The sequence below is a fragment of the Protopterus annectens genome, chromosome 7.part0, assembly GCF_019279795.1.
Source record: "Protopterus annectens isolate FY-2018-M chromosome 7.part0, PAN1.0, whole genome shotgun sequence".
NCBI classification, from domain to species: Eukaryota; Metazoa; Chordata; order Ceratodontiformes; family Protopteridae; genus Protopterus; species Protopterus annectens.
In genome coordinates, this window is record NC_056739.1 from 308,123,297 (window position 1) to 308,135,888 (window position 12,592).

The 12,592-nt window shown below is 37.5% G+C and overlaps 1 protein-coding gene across 3 annotated transcripts in view; it reads right to left on the bottom strand.

Annotated features, from left to right (window-relative positions):
* Positions 1-12,592, bottom strand: part of PM20D1 (peptidase M20 domain containing 1) — a 486,974-nt gene that overhangs the window by 107,112 nt on the left and 367,270 nt on the right. For all 3 annotated transcript variants that reach the window (XM_044076838.1, XM_044076837.1, XM_044076839.1), the window contains one exon: positions 3,524-3,595. In XM_044076838.1, coding sequence (XP_043932773.1) covers positions 3,524-3,595 — 72 coding nt within the window. The remainder of the gene's footprint in view (positions 1-3,523; positions 3,596-12,592) is intronic.

Here is a 12,592-nt window from a genome sequence, read left to right on the forward strand (position 1 = left end):
AAATTGTTAGAACTACTTCATCTTACATACATCACAACACAAAAATTAATAAACAGTCCTTCAGTTTGCTCAGCTTAGTACAATTCTCCAAACCTACCCCCCACCACATCTCTTAAGATCAAATGATGAACTCCTTATCATATGCAAACCAAAAAAAAAAAAAAAAACTAACAGTAGCAAAAAGCTGGAACTCTCTTTCCTATAGCAATCAGGTCATCACACAACCTCCACATCTTCCAAATATCTTTAAATCATTCCTAACAAATTCCTGACTGTGGTCATGCTCTATACCAGGCAAATGACATTTTATAATCCGATTTTCTCTTTCACCACACCTTCATGTTCTAATCACAGTTTTATCCTTCACCGTACTTTCTTGCAGTCATCCTATCCCATTACTTTGTCCAGCTATAATAATGTTTCTGAAACAATATCCTTCTCCTCTATCTCACTACCATCCCCTGTTCCACTACTTTGCTACCAAAGTACATACACTTCAAATATTTACTTGTAATTTGTAAATCTCTCTCTCTACCAACTTTATGCATATACTTTTCCTCTTGTATATACAAAATCTTTTCCTTACTAATCAATTTCACTCATTCTCTCATCTCCAATACTCTGTCAACACCTTTGCTTCCATCTCTCTCTCTCTCTCTCTCTCTCTTTCATCCTTTGTAATTTAAACAAAGTTTAGCTGTCTTTCTCTAGACAATATTACCATTTCTTCAGTTTCTCTATAGTATGTTGTATTATATTTGTATAAATGACATCTGCAACTCTACGTTATACTGTACATGTATAAAAGAATCAATATCAAATGTTAATATTTGCTATATTCTACTGATTTTTTGTTTGCTTTCATGTACTATGTTGGAGCATTTCTCCCTAGGCATCCATAGACAATGTGTATTGTACAATCAGCCTTTCCTGGTACACAAATGTCAATAAATAGAAATTTGATTACACAACAGAATGCATGACATACTCCAACAATGGCTACCCCAAACCTTATCTGCCTCAAACCCTGGTGTCTATCTAGTACTGAACAAAACTTATCACTCAGTAATTTTGAGACCATCCCAACTGCAAGCAAAAGGTAATGCATTCTTTGAATAACAGCATTTAGATATTGCATATAAAATAAAATAAAACTAAAAAATAAATCTTGTCTTTCTTTAGAAAGGTGATCATACTATTCCCCCATTATGCTGGCTTTAACTAACTACCTTTACTGATATCCAAGTTCGCACCTAAGCTCTCTATTTCATTCAGTTCCTCTTTAGCTTTGCTTCCAAGTGATACATGTGCCCTTCTAGAAACACAGATCACTGCCATAGCAACAATTTTTATTCATATGTGGTACTTTCCTTGCAAGCTTCCTAAGCTAGGTAAGTCAGTACAGTCATGCAGAATGTCACTGTCATAGTTCTGCATGGTACCAAAGACGTTTCTGTGCTTGTGTAAATTGTTCTGTATTTATACACTCATTGGTTTGCACACTGGTCTCACAACCACATGATCTGAACTATTAAAATTCACTTAAGTGCTACAATTTGGAAAAAAAGCGAGCTTGAATTTCTTTTTTTTTAACTCATTTGATAGCAAAAGGCTAAATGGTGCCACCCAAAAAAACAGAATATAATAACCACCATATACACACAGTTTTACCTTCACAAATATCTAGTCACAACAGTTTAAATATATTTTCTGACAATATATTACACTCAAAACCTGTGCCTCTCAAATTCTACATTCTGTCAATTAATTTGTAGTGCTTCTTTGAACAATCTGCTTACTCCTGTATCGGTGCTTCATGTACCTTTTTTAGATTTCATTCTATCAAATGCCTTCACCTCCTCTGAACCAACAAAAAAAGTTTATTTTTATACTTCTGCAAGCAAATTTTTATAACATACCTGTCTTTGTTCTTTCACACCTTTGAAAAAAATATATTTTTGTAGCACAGATTCTGCAGGACAATTTAAATTAAAAGCTCAGCAATCTTGCCTCCATATTAAATCATCACGTGTTTCCTTTCAATATTCATGACTTCTGGAGCACAGCCTTCCTTTATTTCTTGGTTCTTTACTATTTATTTAACTCATTTTTTACACATTCATTTTCTAAATCAGTTCTTTATATATACATTAGTAATCCTGCCTGCTTTGCACACAATCCGCTAATACTAAGGTCAGGACTGTTTCTGTTTAATAACTGCACTTTGTTTCATCATTTGTGATCCCACAAATGATGTCCCTTATTAAAGGATAATGCAGCTCAGCCAATACCAAGAAGCCTTTGGTTTGTTCATCAGCTTAGTAAAAAAATCATCTATATTCTCTGCAGAACCATGTGCTCTTGTAAAGAATACAGTGCAGTCTAATGAATGACAACTTCTTTCTGGGCTGATACTCTCCAATGTTTTTTCTCTTTCTGTGTTGAAAAGAGCATCTGCAAGTTGTCAAAGTTTTTCTTTTTTGTCATTCTCCTCTTCAAGCAAAGCAAGGTTAAATACCTTTGTGGTATCTTCTACAGCAGCATGAATAAACATAGCATATAAAACCTTTCATTTAATATACTTCACGTGGAGAATCAAATTTCAGGATACAAACCTTCCAGCTTTTTGGCTTAATGTTGTTCTGCTGATATAATTCCATGAGGGTACAGTTAAGAGACACTTCCACAGACAATAATATTCCTGCATTAATGAACACAGACTTTGTTGAAAACAATTTTTTTTTCAATTCTGTCAAATAATTCTCTCATTATGGCACCATAACTTGTCAGGAGGCTTAATATACAGACACAGTACGTGTTTAACCACCAGGACGTCTACAAAATTCTGTAAAAAATGACTTGCAAATCACTGCAGTGAGGTGTTAAGCCTTAAAGCTATAAACCCATTTATAACACTACTCTGGAGGAATAACTTCTAGAGCCCATAGGCAGTAAGGTAACTGCTTTTAAGAGACATGCAACACCCACAAAGAGTCCTTCATTAAGTTCAGTCCATGTTTGAACCTACATCCCCAATAAAACCACATGGATGTGCAAAAGACGTTATTTGCCTGCACATTGAAATATCTACCATCTTTCCCAGCCCTGGTTTTTGACATGTATAAAACAACCATATCCTTGCCTTTCAACAATGGTTTGCCATAATACATGTATTCCAATCAACCTCTTCCCACGAGCATTTGGTCTTCCCATTCTATGCCTTCAAGCTTCTACACTCATTCCTGAATTCAGAACCCTACTCATGCACACAGATGCCACGCCAGTCTCGACTATACTGTGACTAGGTAAACAAGAATTAGTGTTCATACTACTGAAAAAAAATCACAACATCCTTAGAACAGGCAAGACAGTGCTCAAATTACTTTTGTTATAAGTATTAGGCTATTAGATTTCTATTTTGATGAAGTCAAACCACAACTTACACTTCTCCTGTAAAACTGAAATTCACCCTAAACACATATTAGTTACTTTATGTCAGAAATAATTTGATAAAATTAATTACCTCTTTTACAGTCTGTGCAGGGTGTACACGGAGATTCACAATGGCTTTTGCTGAAGGTGGAAGTACATTGGTCTGAAAAAGAAATGTCAGAGATTTACTTCTGAATTTTGCTCAAGCACCAGAGATGCAGCTTTCAGACAGCTGTCTCCCTCCACTTACACACCCAAAACAGAACCATTATCCAACTGGGACTATGAACGATAATATAATCGTAACCTGATCTGAGCCATTAGTGCAACAAAAACAATATTGTTGGTATTAGGAAACAATATTAAATCAAACGCTTATTAGGGGTTATTGTAAAGTGTTTTACCCACTATACATTTCCAAATGCCTGTTCCCGGACAATATCAGTTTATCACTGCTTTAGCAGTATGTGTTGAATGAGATGAAATGGGGAAAAAGGCAAAAGGCATGCAAGGATTCCATCAAAAAAAAAAAAATAGTACAGCCATTTTCTCCACTGATTTGGATGACTCAGTGGTGTAGCGGTTTGCATTGCTGCCTCACAGCAATAGGTTCTCTGGTTCGATTCTCAGCTGGGGTGTCTTCTGTCTGCATGCCCTCCCTGCATTTATGTGGGTTTCCTCCAGGTGTTTTGGTTTCCTCCCACATTACAAATACATGTGTCTGGAGTGTTTCTCCCTGGGCCTTCACTGAAAATTGGCTCGTTCTGAGTCGGACTTTCCTGGTAAACAAATCTTAAATAAATGGATGAACAAACAGATATACATTTGTATGGAAGACTGGAGCACAGCATATACAGCAATGAATTATCCTTTGCAGAGAAAAAGATATACATGTGAGACACAAATCTGTTTATTATTAACTTAAGAATTGGCTATATTTGGTCTACTGCGACAGTATGCTCTCTCACTCTGAGATCTAAGAAGGTAAAATGCTTTCAGAATAAGGGGGGGAGGTATGAAGGGCCCACTACTACAACCTCATTTTTTTCTGCACAAGGAATGAGGTAAAAGTCTTACTTGCTTCTGTGCTACATACCTTTTCTTATTCTTTTAAGGTGAAAGGAAAACAGTTTTAAAGTCACAGACTCTTGGGGAAAAGTCTTGGAATATTGAGACTGAATATGCAAAAGTTGGGACTATATATATATATATATATATATATATATATATATATATATATATATATATATATATATATTTTTTTTTATCAAGTCCAAGCTCACTGTGTCCCAGAGTATTCCATTTGTAATGTACAGTGCTGTTGGTGTTAGTATATAAGTAATGGGGGGTGGGGTGGGGATAAAAATAACTTTAAAGAAGAACAACTGTGAATATTTACTCTCTTAACTTTTGTATTTTTTTTTTTTTTTTTATAATTATGGACCCTACAGTTGTGAATCCAGGAATTAACAATTGGCAGACAGCTGAAAATAAATGACTGGGAGTAGGTGTTTTAAAGGTCTTAACTATTAACAAAACCGTTCTTATTTCCTCTGTGTTTAGGTGAAAAGATGACTCCTGAGAGGACAATGTCCCCTCGTCGCGGTACTTTATAAAACGAACCCTACAGCCTAGAATGCAGGCATGCATAGTTAGGGTTTGGCCACATTTGGAAGTTAAAAGGATTTTCCTTAAAATAAGCGTTGTAGAGCAACTAATTGGAAGAAATCAAAACAAGGTTAGCAGAACATAAAATGAAGATTCCAAAGACATTGTAAAACAATACGGTTCCCCAACAGCCAATTGATCTTCCTCTCAAAAAAAATTCTGCATTTGATATTATTAGAATCTACTATCTTACAGCATTAAAAGAATAATACATATCTTCCAGAAATATCTTCTTTGAACAAAATGCTGTATTTGGCAATATTCTCTCTCATCTTTTTTCTGTGTACACATACTCTCATGCTTTGCTTAGGGTAAAACATGATCCAGGATTGTTTCCATTACTCATTCGGTATAACACACCTAGAAAAATTACATGAAAATGCACCTCCTAACTGATGTCTGAAGACCTATCAATATGTAGTAGTTAGAAAACCTAAACTTCAAACTCGAGGCAGAGTAACATTTAGTCATGAGCTAAATGGAGGCATTCAGTAGATGTTTTCAGTCCAAAATAAAGAAAAACAGTACTGATAACAGTTCTGACTTTTTATGGGACTATGAATAAATACATCCTTCTTGTCCAGTGACACCATCTAGTAATTCTTGCCTATTACAAGAAAAAGATTTTTTGAGGTTAAAGTTTTTTTTTTTTTGGTAATTTACAAACAAATGAACTTCCATCTAAACTTGACAATTTGTGTAAAGTACATGGCCTACTTATGCTCGTCTATTTCTTCTTTAGCTATTATTTGCATATGGCATGAGAAGTTTCATAGAGGAACAATGCTGGATTAAGGACTGTTTTGTTTGCTGGCTAGTACAAAGCGAAGATTTTAGGATTACTTGCCATTTAAGGATGGGGTACGAGTGAATTTAGCAGAGTGATCCTAAATTACTACACAAATTGCATTCCAGCATTTCAGGTGCAAAATGTGCTTGATTGTTATGATTTAAAGGGCTGGAGGGAAGAATATCACCAGTAAGCTTTCTGAAATTTGACATTCTTCTGTTCAAACAGTGATTTCTGCTTGTTGGCATACTTATTTATATAAAAAACTACTGGATAACCTTGTTCAAGTTAAGGTAGTTTGCACCCTGAATTTCTGCAATAAATACTATGTAAATCTAAACTATCACCTACTATCATCTTTAACTCTTATGTTATTTGAGAACATCAAAAGTTTTATTTATTTCTGACAGACTATTTCACTTTGTTCTGTAATGAAATAAGTTTTTAAACGTATTGTTTATTGTGTGTAATTTTAAGAAATTTTACTAAATGGATCACATATGCAATGCTTTGACAAGAAGGAATTACTATTAACAGATTTTTGAATAGCTTACTAAAACACACTTTAGCTTGGATATATTGGACATGTATTTAACCAACACAAGGTAGTCTAAACTGAACTCCAGGTTCTGTGCAACCTAGGGTTAAGGAAAGATCTCTCTTTGCTTTGTGAGGTGTAGCTTTCGACAAAGTGGTAGACAATGGAAACCTACTATTTATAACCACAGAGGTGATCAGATCAAAGCTAGGAAAGCCCAGCCTAAAAGATTGCTGGTGTCTTGGCCTGGCAGACTCACTGAATAGTGAGAAAGTGAATGCTTTGTTTTCCCTTCTGAGTATCACTTCCTTTCACAGGAATAAGGACAGTTTCTATTACCCCCGAGTTAGCACATAATAAATGACAGGATGGAGAAAAGAAGTCTGATCTGGTGTACAAGGAAAAATACCCTGAAAAGGAAGGAAATATTTCCACTTCCATCTGTATTCATGACATGTCATTCTCAGAACCCTGTTGACTAAAATTATCTGTTGCCAAAGATTGAAAAACAAATGACTTTGGGGACTATTTAAAGGCTTACTAGTGTGGGAAGGGAGGGGCACTATGTAGATAGTCATTCAGACTTGATGGGCTGTCCTTGTTTGGGGGGGCTACTTTTTTATATCCCCCTTACCATTATTTTTTGAAAGTCTTGCTAGAAGAGTGTTGTGTTTCCTTATTTTGCTTTTTATAAAAGGATGCAGAGGCAGGTATAAAACCTTTAACAAACTTGGAAAAGTAAGGCTGAAAATCATGTGACCATAAGAACCAGTTTCCTTCTCTCGCCACACTTTTTCAGGATCTCATCAGGTTCTCCAAAAACAACTTCTCTATCTAGAGGAGAATTCAAAATTTCAACTTTAACATCCTCTGGTAGATTCTGTGTATAACCGAGCAAACCTTATAACAGTTCCCGTAGCAGCTGCTCTGGAAGAGGCTATCAGCTGAATCATAAGCACACTTCAAAGAGGTTTTAGTCACTTGCGAGACAGAAGTAATAAGATTATTCATAGACGCTTTTTTTTTCTCAGAAGAGGGAAAGGTAGCTGCAAAGTATGAGCTTGACAATTACGGATTCTAAAAATAAGTCTGGCAGAAGTATACACATTTTTTTACAAATCTGTCAAAGGCTTTCCCATCCCTATCAGAGGGAGAGTGATTAGCAATTACCAGAAGTTTGGCAGGAGCAAGGTTGACCAAAAGAAACCCCTGGAGAGTCAGAACTTTACACAATCTACCTGCTTTCATAGGGACAGTAGGCTGGCAGTCAGGCAAGTTGCCAACTATAATTAAAACATCCTCCAATTCCAGAAGAACAAAACAGGAGTGGCTTCAGGAAATTCCAGTTATAATAAATCCTAATATTTTTTCCAAGGATAGTGGAATCTCATGCCCCCATTAAAACAAGTGGCTCATTCTGTATGTGATTTCAAGAAAAGAAAATTCTTCTAATGGACCATCACAAGAAACAAGTTTCCTCAGAACCAATATGGTTACCCGAAAAGAGAAAGAACTTGTCCCCTGAAAATCATTTTCCTTTTCAATATACTGGAATCTTCAGAAAATTAATAATTTCTTTTTCTCTAACAGTAACACCAGAAACAGAACTGCCAAGAGCCTGAACTAAGCCCTAAGCTAAGTCTAATAAATCACTCCCGTCACAGACAAGTGAAGATAAATGTTTAAATGTTTGCTTCTTTTTGACAGGAATTTCTACAGAAGCAGACTGACTCATGTCAAATATATCACCCCTTGAGACAGGCATCTTAGTCCAGCTAGGCAGAGAAGCATTTACTGCTCCTCCTCTAAGACTGACAGTAGATTCCCCAAGCCTGCCAAGGCACTCCAACAGCTGCAAAGGACATGTCTAACCCCCAGTCCATGGTGGCTGAAGGGGCTGCACTGAAAGGGGAGAAAGATGAATGGTTTGAGGAACCAGAAATGCCGCAGCAGAGTCACCCATCTGTGGTTGAGGCAAATTTGTAGCCTGCTGAAGGGGTAAGCATGGTCTAGAAATACTCTTGTTATTTGACGTTGCTATACATTTGCATGCAGGTTTTAGCCTTTACATTCTAAGTATGAATAACCCAGAGGTGAGCAGAACATTTACATGTTGCCCCATCCATAAGGGACAATGATCCTAAACCCAAGGTGAATTTTCAGTTATCCATCCATTTGTACAGATTATGTTTGAACAGTGTAAGAAAAGTACTTTGCTTTATGTTGAGAGAAAGAGGATTCCAAAGAAGTGGTATTCCCTGTGATAACTATCCATCTCTGAAACACATTCTATTTATTTTGCAAAAGAGATTTAGATCTTTACAGCAAGTGTTTATGCCCCCACTGGTCTTGTGAATGTGCAGTATGTCTGACAGTATAAGGTATGTTAAAGCTCTGTACAAGAGACAGAGATTGCCCCCTCAGTAGCTTGTATGACACTGAGAAGAGCTACAAGGCTTTGAGATGGTTTGCATAGTTTTTATGATTTAGGCCCTTCATCTTCTTAGCAAAAAAAGGTAGTGGGTGATTGGACATGCACATAACAAAGGAAGCATTGTACTCAATGACTGGCTTAATGATTGTGGAATACAGTGGAATAGCTACATCCCTGGACGTAGGTGCCATACCCTTAGTATTAAGCTACAAAATGAAAAAGCATATTCTTACAATACTGGATGAGTGATGATCTATGGCCAGTTTATTGTCTACATAGGTTTTCACGTCCCTAATTACTAGCTGAATTTTCAGGGGTGTGTTATTAATGTGATAGCTACAAGGGACTTAATACTTGCCAAAGGATACTATTATACATTTATTGGCATTCTGTTATAGTCCATGGTTTTCACACCATCTACTGGTTTGGGAAAGGCCCTCAAACAGGATCATTGTGTCTTGCGGGAGTTTATGATGGGGACCAAGTTTACAGTTATTTGCAAATTTGGTCAGCCATAAATCCATAACAATAGCTTTGACCTCTAAGAAGTAAATGTCAAAGAGGAGTGGCTCAAGTAGTGTGCCCTGATGTATACTAGTACTACTGACATGGTTTTTAGGGGAGGTACAGCAGCCCACCCTAACTTCCGGATTCTATTTGTAAGCAATTTGCTATCCAATGAGTTACAAAGGGATTAACATTTAGCTACAATACCAGAATGTAGGATGGTGTCAACCTTCTTTGTGAGGTCTAGATATGCAGTGTTTGCTGATTTGTCCTTATCTATTGTTTCAGTAATTTTCTCAAAGAGATCAACCACGTTAAGTAGGCAGGATCTGCCCATGACAAATCCAAAATTGCATGGGTTGAGAGTCTGTCCTTATTTATTAATTCCATAAAGATTCTTTCCATAACCTTACAGATGAGGCTGGTCAGACTTATGGGCCTACAATTTCCTGGGCATGTTGATGCTTTACCTTTGTGCAATGGGATGACAGCTGCACACAGTGTTTTTGGAGGCTGACACCGAATAACCTCTGTAGAGGTTTTGACAGGTCCTGTTTCATGCTGACCATTAAGCAGCACTGTATGTTATCTGGCTCCCTAGAAGCAGTATTCTTGGCATTGGATACGGCATTGAGGACTTGTTGGTGGGGGACTGGATATGTAGTGGAAATGCTGGTATGAGATCTGAGAATGTAGTTGGGAAGAGTGGGGTGAAGTTAGAGATAAGTGTAGTACATGGGCTATATCCTCTGAGTCAGAGAATGTGATAACATTTACTATTAGCTCTTCATGGTGCTGGGCTTTGTTTCTAATTTTGTTAAAGGCAGCTTTGGTCACTGCCTGGGTGGCAAGTTTACCTCATATCTGGCTTTGGTTGATTTGATTAGAGTCCGGTGTTCACTGTTAAGTTTAGTAAGAGCCTTTTTTTGCATTTAAAGAGTTGCATTTAATTTTACATGCAATGAATTTTTGTTTTATTATAGACCCTATTTATATTTGAGTTCCATCAAAGAATTTTGCATTGTATTTACTTCATGAGAGGACAGATGCATCTATGCAGCTATTCAACCGTGCATAGAATTTGTTAGTAAATTATTCTGTATATGCAGTGGGGTCAGTGAGTTGGAACTGAATATCGGATTTGGCCAGGCCATCAATCAGTTTCATTAGACTACCTTGGTATAAATCTCTGAATCCCAAGGTATTGGAGGATGCTTCAGGCTTCAGTTCTGGTCCAATTTCACCAGGGGAGGAGTTACAATTGGTAGGGAGCAGAGCCGTCCTGTATTAGTGAGGACTAATCCAGGATTTCATTTCTCCTCATTAGGGTGTGACAAACTGGTCCACAGAGTTTGTAATTAAGAAGTCCAGAAAACTCTGGGCATACAAGTTAGAGAACATTTAAGTTTTCCAGTTAATGGACCGGTATTTGAAGTCCACCTAGGAGAATGGTGTTTTGCTTAACGCAAAGGGACTCCATACCAGTTAGGTAGGAGTCATGAGCTGAGGAGGAAAAGGAGGGGGTCCTATAGTTAGCCATGATGTGACAAAGGGCCTTGTTAATGGTAAATTGGACATGGAGTGCCTTCATCTAGTCCTGTGGGTCTGAATGTGTGGTAGTCATTGAAATCCTGCAGTCACATGGTGCTCTCAATGGTCTTGAACTAGATCTCCATAACAAAGTATATATTGATGTTTTATGGGGTGAGGTGTGTTTTTAGGAAGTGGACTTTTTTCTTAATTCTCTTGGTGTTTAGCAGCAATACCTTTAAATTACCTGGACTCCATTTTAAGTTAGAAGCTTTTGAGGACTGATATTACCTAAAAAGCACGACAATGACATTTTAGCCAATATACAAAAGCCTTGGGAGATAGGTGCAGGCCACCTCTGGTAAAATAAAGCAACAGTGAATAGCACACTATACACCTTCCACAGGTCCAAAAAGTAATTGAACACAAGTTTTAAGTAGAAAACCAATGGGGGGAAAATTAGTTTTAACAACTTTTCCCCCCATAAAAGTGGACAGTCATACTTCACTTTAAAAAGCAACTGAAAGCCATGTTAGTTCATTAAAACTATTTTTTCCAAGCTTAAATTTAATTAATTTTACAGAAAAAAGTTGATTTTCTGATTAAAAAATAGGATAATGTGGAAGGTATCTCACTCACCAGAAAGGAACATATCTTCTCATCAATGGAAAACTGTTAGCCAACCACTGATCCTCGAAAGCTGCAACAAGTGGGCTCTTTGGAGGCAGAAAAGCTTTGATGGGCTTGCCACCCAAACCATTGACTATCTTCAGCTCTGATCAAGCTTCCATAAGTTTGGAAAAGTGGAAAGCACCATTAAGCTCTGGAAGCTACCTGATAGTTTTATCCTATGCAGGATATAACCCATATAGCAAAATCTGCTGTAACAGTGATCACATGATGATCATGCAGTAAATTCTAAGACTAAGCTTGCCTCTCCTCCTCCAAATAAGAGTATATGCATTGCTGCTGCAATTTTCTCAAAGACCACTACAGCCCTGTTGCCTTCCCAGTTCATTTTCAAAATTATTTAACAAAGTATCATCTCACCAACTTCTCTTCAGTAATAACTATCTTGTCACATACTGACCATCCAGCCCTAGCCAACTGCTTCAAATCAGTACTTGAAGCTGGTGGGGAGGGTGGACTGGCTTGAGGCAGGTCTTATAGGTTCATAGGTAGGTAGGTACCAGGCTATCTGCCCAAGGACATTTATAAGCCTATCCAGAATGTGTTGGCTTCCGCCTCCCTTTTGAATTAGTTTCCTGGGCCTCTGTCTAGCAGGGCCATTGAAGTGATCCCAGGGGTAGATTTACGATTTCCCATCCACTTGTCAAGATTTCTCTTGAAGAGGGTCAGTGAGGGGCTTTGCCTAACAAAAACTGGGATTCTATTCCAGAGCGAGAGAAGTCTCTGGGATAGGAATCTATCCCTCCATCATGTCCTGTTTATTGTTGTGCTGATGTTTAATTCACTGGAGTGTGTGGCTCGAAGAGATTTAGTTTTCTTGAGGTGGAGCATGTCCATTAATTCTGGGTTGGACATGGCTTTATAAGTCAGGCAGAGATCACCTCTGAGCAGGTGGTAAGCAACCGAGCAGAGCTGGAGTTTCTTTAGTCGAGCTGCATAGGGCATCTGTTTGAGGCCCATGATCTTCTTGGTGAGGTACTTCTCTGGTCTTTCCAGCTGTTGC